Below are 9564 nucleotides of genomic sequence, written 5' to 3' on the forward strand. Positions count from 1 at the left end.
GTAGTCCATAAAATAAGAAAATGTTATTTGTTTTCTGTGAATAAAAATTTAACTAATACAGTATACTGGACTACAGTTCTGGCTCCATCACACTCTGTATTATTTAGTTCTTTGAATATAAATTATTGATATTTAAAGGAGTAAGGGATGAGTGGTGGAATGACAGAGGCTGAGTGAAATCCATTTATACATGAATTTGTTCAGTATGATTTATGAAAAGAAATGTAAAATTTTTCCAAAGTGTAGGTATTTTATCACCATCAGAGCATTATTTTGATATTGGAACCATTTATAAAATAAAGCCTAACTTGGCCTATGATGTAAGCAAATCAAAATGGCTTTACAGTTATTTTAATAGATGGAAGTTACCAAATGTTTGTTTTGACAACATGTGTAAAATATGACATGGGCTAAGGTTTACAGAAGTCCTTGGGCACATAAAAACAAAGTATTTTAAGACAAAAATCAACCTCAAATGCTCTTAGAATGTATATGAAAGTAACAAAAAATGTGAGTACTGAAGGGATAAGTTCTGAGAGGTTATTCAGTTCAGACTACCATTACTATTCTAAAATGAACATGGTATTGTATTGCTAAGTACTGACAGAATAATTTCATGTTTATAAGGTCTTATTTTTTTAAATTTAGAGATATGTATTTAAAATGCTTTTCTCAATTTCAATATTTATGTTTATTATTGAGTTGTATTTGCTATAATTATTCAACCTTCTTGAGTGAAGGTTGAATTAATTAATCTCAATTGTCTTTTTAAAGACAAATGGATTATATTTAGCACATTAATTTTTCCAAAGCATGAAATAATTTTCTACAATTGAAAAAATTTAAACAGTGTGAAGAAGTTAATGAGTATTTCAACATTTACTCCATGAGAACTTTCTTTTTGAGTTTGATTTTCACATAAAATCAAATTTATTCTGGTTTATCAGAGAATATTTAGTTGTATTAAAGTTTTACATTATAACATATATGTATTTATTTTTAAGGGTTTTGGACAACTAGCAGGTATTGGCTTTTTTCTTGTAGTATGTGTGTTCCTGGGAACAATATTCAAGTGTAAAGGCCTGAGTGTAAGTGGCATTATCCATCTTGCCATCTGTCAAAATTTTTTAATTAGTAAACCCTTATTTTCCTGGAACTTGAAGGCCTGGACTTACTATGAATCACTAAATGTCTATCATGTGGAGTACCTTCTCAGGAGGTAAGGGTATTAATCACATGGTCCCTCCTTGTGAGTGTGGTACAGAAAAATCTTTGAAAGGAAGCACTTGGCATTGCTCCCAAATTTGACAAGACACAGCTAGAGTTTGGGCTAATAAGGCAAACAGTTTAGGGTGACAACAAAAGTAAATAATAAGTGGAAAGACAGAGCACATCATGGAGTCAGGCAATTTTGCCAAGGCCAGCTAGGCAGGCAATTCTCTCAAAAGTAAAAGGGGGTACAGGAAATGCCTGTAAAAGATCAGACAGACACAGTGTCACTCTAATACATAAACACACACCCTTTCCTCTTTACCCAATGGTCCTGGAGCAAAATTTCAAACAATTCCACTGCCAACAACAGAGTAAGAAGCCAAGTCCTAAAGAAGAGACTTTTCACGGACTCACCCTGCACTACACAATTCTTTCCTAGTTGGAAGGTTCCACAATGAAGCTGTACCTTGTACCAAGCACTGCACCTGACAATTAATACATGTAATGTCAAGAAAAATCCACTGCACTGAAAAGTAAAAGGATTAATTCATCAGAGGGCAGAAACCCTAATATTTATTTTCTGTCCATCTTTTGTATATTAATTACATTTTATTTTCAGGCATTCTTAGTATTTTTTTAATGTAAAGATAAGGTCAACATTCTAGTTGTAGATGGTACTGAACAGCATTTGTAAATATTTCTAATTAAAATAATACAACAATAATTTTAGTCTATACAATTTCAAACTTATAACTGGAGATGAGATTATTCTACTAAGATCCTCAATGATTTACCATGAGTAAAATCTGAGGCAAGAAAGTGATCCATGTAGAAAAATATATGAGTATAGTGTGTCATTAATGTTGGCTGCAGACTCACTCAGCAGCAATATCACTTTACAACCAATGCTTTTATATGTGTAAACATGAAAGCCTCTACCTATCAGTGTATCAAAGCAGATGCAGAGGCTTAAAACCAAACCTTGTGCAGAGTGCAGGGAATCATATGATAAAAGGGGAAGTTAATATGACCTAAAGAGGACACGAGCTCCACAAGGACAAAATATATCAGGGCACAAGGGTCCTCTATGAGACTGTTTCTCCAACCAAGGACCATGTATGGATATAACTTAGAACCTCTGCTCAGATGTAGCCCATGGTAGCTCAGTATCCAAGTGGGTTTCCCTAATAAGGGGAACAGGAACTATTTCTGACATGAACTCAATGACTGGTTCCTCTACCCCACCCCACCCCCTCACGGGAGGAACAGCCCTGCTAGGCTACAGAGGAGGACATGGCAGCCAGTCCTGAAGATACCTGATAAGCTAGGGTCAGATGGAAGGGGAGGAGGACCTCCCCTAGCAGTGGACTTGGAAAGGCGCAGGGAGGAGATGAGGGAGGGAGAGTGGGGTTGGGAGGGAATGAGGGAGCGGTCTACGGCTGGGATACAAACTAAATAACCTGTGATTAATATAAAAATTAATATAAAAAACATGTAGGCAGACCATTTAGAGTATTAAGAATCCATTTGTAAAATCAGTGACAAGCCCTGGATTATGTACAACTAACAACCAGCAATCCTAGGCAACAGCTGACATCTAAATCTGTTTTTTTTTTTTTTTTAGGGAAATAGCCCTAGTCTTCAAGCAGCGGTTGCTTTTTTTTTTTTTTATTTTTTTTTATTTTTCTTTTTAGTTACATTTTGTTAACTCTGTGTCCCAGCTGTATCCCGCTCCCTCATTCCCTCCCCAACCCCACACTCCTTCCCTGGTCTCCTCCCTGCCCCTTTCCAAGTCCCCTGATAGGGGAGGACCTCCTCCCCTTTCATCTGACCCTGTTTTATCAGGTATCTTCAGGGCTGGCTGCAAAGTCCTCCTCTGTGGCCTAACAGACTGCTCCTCCCCTGGGGGGGGGGGGGGTTGTCAAACAGCCTGCCCTTGAGATCCTGTTAGAAATAGTCCGTGTTCCCCTTACTTTGGAAAACTACTTGGTTACTGAGCTACCACAGGCCACATCCGAGCAGAAGTTCTAGGTTATATCCATAGATGGTCCTTGGTTGAGTGTCAGTCTCGGAAAAGACCCTGTGCCCAGATATATTTGGTCCTTGTAGAGCTCCTATCCTTTCCATAACATACTAACTTCCCTTCTTTCATATGACATCTAAATCTTAAAGGGAATGGTGCATCTGTTCACATGAGTAAAAACCTAAGTATAAACTTTATTTCAGTTTATACATTTTTCAAGTTGATTTTTTTCAACAGAAATCTTTTTTTCCCCCATGCAACCACGAGTTGTATGGGTTTCCTTTAGCTACACAGTAATGATTGCTTTTGTGATGACTTTCATGCTGTTAAGTAGATCATTAGTGCTTGACTTGTACAATTACATAGCATTTTAATAGTGACAAACTAGTATCAGTACAGCCCTCTCCTTCCGCACTATTAATTCTCTTACAGTCCTTACATCCATTTACACTGCAATAAAACTTTGTTAATATTTTCAGCTTCTTTTTAATTATGTGTTATCAAACATATGAACAAAAATACTGTATAATAGTATTTATGAATAAAGCACTGAAAATGAAATTAAGAACACAAAATATATTCCAAAATGGTGTTTAATTATTTGGCCTGTTTTGTCTGTCTTGTTTAGCCCAGTAGAAACTTACATGATTTTTCCATTAATTTATTTAATTCCTTTACAGCTTGATCACAGACCCTTCCCTTCTCTCCTCCCAGTCACATCCCCTTTCCGCATTTCCCCTTCCTTTTTCCTCAGAGAAAGGGAGGCACTCCCTTGGGGAGGACCCACCCTGGCACATCAAGCTACAGCTGGACAGCAGGACTAAGTGCATATTTTCCTATGGAGACCAGATAAGGCAGCCCAGCTGGGAGAAAGGAATCCAAAGCTGTCAAACAACAGAGGGAGAGACAGAGCCTGTTCTAGTTGTTAGGGTTCCCACATGAAGAACAAGCTGCACATCTGCGACATAGATTCAGGGGGCCTAGGTCCAACCCATGTACACTCTTTGGTTGGTGGTTCAGTCTCTGTGAGCCCCCAAGGGCCTAGGTTAAGAAATTTACATGATTAAAGACATACTAAGAAGCTTACAGATGAAACCTCACTAATCAGTTACATATATTTTCTTTACATGCATATTGCAATAGTATTAATATGCACGTGTTTGCATTGAAAAATCCCTCCATGCATTTAGAGATAAAAAAAATAAAGAAAACAAAATCTAATAATAGCACTTGACTGGTTCTCACTAATACACAAAAGGGAATCAGCCTTTTGTCTAAAAAGAGACAATTTTACCAGCCAGCATGTGTGGGCTCTCACATTCCACACAAGCTATCAGTAAATCTCTTTCAGGCCCAGGCCCCAGGTCACACTTGAACAAATGAAACAGTGATAGAGAGTGCAAGTGAAGCCATATGGGAAGATGGTATTGTCAGAATTACTTCTTAAGTACACCAGTGTTGTTCTTTTTTAATAGCTCTTACCCAGGGTCAGCTTACCCACCTGGCAGAATTATGCTTCTCCTGATAAAAAACTAATGGCAGACCTGACTTAACACTTAGTGATGACTGTTACAGGCTGTGCCCTGCTTAAGCTGGCCATGGTCCTTGATATGGGGTGAGTCTAATGGCTGGTTATAGGTTAGGCCTGTCTCCTTTTGTTATGGGACTGGAGCTCAACTCCAGGTCAATCCTGGCACACATTTGCAGAAGTGGTTTCCTGCCATCCCTACACTCCCACTATTGTACAAACTCTTCCAACAAGCCTGGTGAGTGTATTAATTATCTCCAGTGCTAGCCGCAGAAGCATTCCTTTAGCTAAACTCTACTTTGTGTAACTTAACATTTCCTAATCAAATTTATTAGTAAACCCTTGATAGCCTCAGTTGTCTCAATTGTATTACTTCAAGTTTCTCCTACAGCATGACAACATACATAATATACTAGATGGAAGGCCCCAAACCACACGCAGTTGTTAGCAGTTTTTCCACAAGTTTGCACTGATGAGTGCAAAGTAAGTGGGAAGGGAGAGCTGAGAGGACTGGACTGAAATAGATAGCAATACTGAAAACACTGTAACAATACAAATCCTTATGAGAAAGTGTCAATGCCAAAATGTCCATAAGGAAAGAAACCTTCCACCTATATAAAAACATTAAAATGTCTAACAGTTTCCTTAAAATATGATAGGTGAGAAATTTTAAGTATTATTTGCTATGTTTTTTCAGAGCACAATAACTTATTACCAACATGAAGATGTGTTCTTTCTTTCATATATCGCCCCCCATTGTTTGGAATCTAAAGAAGGAGGCTGGCATTTTACTGGAAGCTGAATCAAGCACTGGGATGAAGGCACTGCTGCGTACATCCTTGCCCTTAGAACCTCACTGTACTCCAGCTTGACTAGCTCCCAGAACCTGTTCCTCTGCTTTTGGACTTTGTTTGCCAAGAAAGCAATGCTTTAGACATGCGACACGTACTCAAAACACAAGAACGACAGGAGCAAGTGTGTATAAAACCTCCTATTACTGCATTAGAACTAGCACCTTTCCCACAATGGCTAAAGAGGGATGACACTCAGAGGCACCACACACCAGGGGCTCACCTGACTAACCATCCTGGTAACAGAACGTTTTGGCTCTCCTCCCTTTGTAGGTTCAGACTCTAACAATTCTTCACGTGTCTTGCACTTCCAATATGAACTATTTTCATTAAGTGTCACTCATGAACTGTTAAAAACATATGCACAGCTGCTGTCTCTTGTACTTGCTTCCCCTTACCACAAACTTCTTTCCTGGGGTGCGGGGTAGGTCTAAATTGTCTGGATCTACTCACTCCATCACTGCCCCCAGACTTGAACCTTTTGCAGACCTGTCCCTGGTGAGGGTCTGAAGTCATCTGACCCAACCTTCCCTCACTGTTCCATGGCACTGCTGTTTTATGTGGATTTTTAAAGTCAACCATCAGACTTCTCTGACCTACAGGGGAGCTTTCCTCATTTAACAATCACAGTGTGGAATGGGTAATATTCCTGTATGTTGCTACAGTTTGCATTATGGGACATTTAGCAGAAGCCTGGCCTTATCTGTTATAAGAGCTGCCACTGCAATTATAGCAACCCAAATAGACCACTGTAAACCTATGCTGGGCTGCATGACAAGTTCTACAGTCCTGGCATCTTTTCATGAAATGCATTCTGCAGGGAGGGAAGTGTAGTGTGGTGTAGAACACAGCCCTTGACATGTACTCACAGTTTCTCAAATGAGAAGTTACATCCAGGTAATGGTCACCTAATGTTTTGGGTTCCAATGTTACCAGGTATGGAAAATCTGAGAGACAGCATTCAGTATATAACTCTGGCACCTATATCAATTTCTACAGATTCTTTTGGAAGTTTTAAATTTCATATTCACTCTAAACTTAAGATTTACTATTAAACTCATATATAAAAAGTTTAATGTGGAAGAGCTACCAGGTATAGTAATCCACAAATTTTTTTTCTTTTTTTTTATTTAACTTTTATTAATTACACTTTATTCATTTTGTATCCCCCCATAAGCCCCTCCCTCCTCTCCTCCCTATCCCACTCCCCCCTCCTTTCTTCATGCATGCCACTCCCTATGTCCACTGATAGGGGAGGTCCTTCTCTCCTTCTTTCTGATCTTAGACTATCAGTTCTCATCAGAAGTGGCTGCATTGTCAGGGTTCTAGGTTATCTCCATGGATAGTCCTTGGTTGGAGTATGAGTCTCTGGGAAGTTCCCTGTGTTCAAATTTTCTTGTTCTGTTGCTCTCCTTGTGGAGTTCCTGTCCTCTCCAGCTCTTACTATTTCCCACTTCTTACACAAAATTCCATTCACTCTGCCCGTCAGTTGGTTTAAACATTCACTTAAAGCTTATATTTTTTAAGGAAACTTATAGTATGGTATGCAAAGGAAAAATTCCTATCTTATAAATCTTTACTGAGATGCATTCTCCCAGTGTAACACTAGGTGTGTTGTGTAGATTAAAATAGGCAGGCAGAAGCTGCCCAATGACTTCTGGTAGGTCATCCACATTGCATGGGAACAGCTGCTGTTTGAGGACTACTACACAGATTAGTTTTGAATATCAATACATGAAATATGACAGCTGATACATCTATGTGTATGACTGCACTTTCTATTAGAGATGTGACTTCATTGATGCATGTAAAAGCAGCTGTGTTGTATATATACCACTCTCGCATACTCCAATTTCCTTGTACATTCTGCTGGTGGAGAGCATGCAGATATTAACATGGGGTACTGAGACAGGAGCTATTATTACTGTAAATTCTATCTGCAAGTCCTACACATGTGTGTGTTAACCCTACGGTTTAAAAACACAGGACAAGGAGGACGAGTCTTATCAGTACTGTTACCTAATCTCAACCTTTAAGAGACATACCACAGTTTACATCCCAGCTGGCGAAACTCTTATTGGAATCAATATTACTGATTTTGGTGAATGGATGTTAGTACCTAGTCATAGTTCTAATAGTTACATACTGAACACCTCACCAAGACTGAATTTGTTTCACATGTCACTGGCCAACAGAAGGACTTTTTTAAAAAGAGAAGTAGGGTGCTTCTTAGGCAACTTGGTTTTGGCAGCACAAGAGTAACATATGAAGTCTCAAGAACAGGTAGTACTAGCTGTACTAGCCACGTGACTCTCAGGCTTCTGGAATACTTATCAGTACAACGTGGAAAGATGAAGATATTAAGGTGAAGAAATCCATAATGTATTACCTCCTCAACTACATGGAAGACACTAGTAAATTTCACAAGACCAGAACGCTGACAGAAACACCAAGAGTACACTGTTACTGAGGTTCCAGATGAGAGCAAAGCCTCCATCAAGACCCGGATGACAGACCAATAAGTTACTTTCTGTCAAACAGTCTACCTATAAAATTTAAGTGAGGATAAATTTTATAGTGATACTAAAATGGTCTTACAATGTTTAGGCTTTGGAATGGTTATTTAAAAACAAACCAAAACAAACACGTGGGAGCAAAAGTGGAGCAGGAAAATATAAAATACAAAGAATTTGCTTGAAAGAAGTGTATTTGATATCATGGGCAAAAAAGTACAGGAAAAAAAACCACCTGTAATCTTTAAAAAGTAATATTAATAAGAACAAACTGTATTGTTTACACTAAGGCAATAAGAGTAGCACTTTGAGGGCAAAACTCCACCCACTGAGAAAGGCAGGGTATAAAACTGAAAATCCATTTAAAAGCCTTTCTTTCACAAAGAAGGAGCAGCAGGGCTGCCCTGCCTTCATCAGGGCCATCCAGTCAAGTATTTTCCAGGTCACACTGCACAAGCACAGAGCATGCAACAACCAGAGCCCGAGTCAGATACCTGACCATATAAAAACTGAAGTTGCTGTTATTGTTGTATGTTAGTTTTGCTTGTGTGCACAAGTAAAAAATTTATGGGACTAGGAAGATTTGCACCAAGATTTCTAGATAAGCTAATGAGGCCAAGCAATGTGTGATAACATTATATTCCAGAAGTCTCTAAGTCAATACCTGGCAATGCCAGAGTGGCAGACTAAGCCAGATGGACAACTCAGGGTGGCAGCAATGCCAGAAATGAGACAGCAGCCAAAGTGGGTGGCTCAAGAGAAAAAAATTCGCATCAACTACAAACAGGGCCATATCTGAGGCTGTCTAAGCTCACCGACCCTAGCCCGATGATATGAAGGACAGATTTAATGCCATTCTGCTGGACATTGGATGGTATATCCTCCTATTCTTCCCTTTCAAATTTAGTCTGAGACATTACTTTTTTTTTTTTTTTTTTTTTTTTTTTTTTTTTTTTTTTTTTTTTTTTGTTTTTTTTTTTTTTTTTTTTTTTTTTTTTTTTTTTTTTTTTTTTTTTTGGCTGGGGCATAAATCTAAGAGATATGCTTGGATCTCCATAGAAACTTTGGATGTCTAAATAGTCTACGAAGTTTAAGACACTTTAGGGCAAGGACCATGTTAATACTGCCTATGTGTTTATGTATATGTACATATATGGTACAGAACTAATAAATGAAAAGATGTGTTGTTCATGAAGAAAAATCTATTCTTAAGAGTATAATCATAACTTCATTTAGAGGGATAATGTTTATAGTATTGATGGAGAGAAAATAAACTTACCACTTGTCCATTGTGTGGGTTCTTATGAGCATATGGAGGTCCACGGATATGATTCCACATCTGGCCAGACGTCATAGCAAAGACTATACACTGAAAACCAGGGTACAATATTTCAATACATAAGCCAGGGAATGCCCGAATAATCCATTTAAAAAATA

The 9564-nt window shown here is 38.4% G+C and overlaps 1 protein-coding gene across 1 annotated transcript in view; it reads right to left on the reverse strand.

The window, feature by feature from the left end:
- The window catches only part of Tusc3 (tumor suppressor candidate 3), a 154022-nt gene that overhangs the window by 40988 nt on the left and 103470 nt on the right, over window positions 1–9564 (reverse strand). Inside the window, exon 6 of the mRNA XM_055608089.1 lies at window positions 9407–9496. Within this exon, the coding sequence (XP_055464064.1) occupies window positions 9407–9496 (90 nt within the window). The remainder of the gene's footprint in view (window positions 1–9406; window positions 9497–9564) is intronic.

The sequence above is a fragment of the Psammomys obesus genome, unplaced genomic scaffold (genome assembly GCF_907164565.1).
Source record: "Psammomys obesus unplaced genomic scaffold, mPsaObe1.curated_primary_1811, whole genome shotgun sequence".
NCBI lineage: Eukaryota > Metazoa > Chordata > Mammalia > Rodentia > Muridae > Psammomys > Psammomys obesus.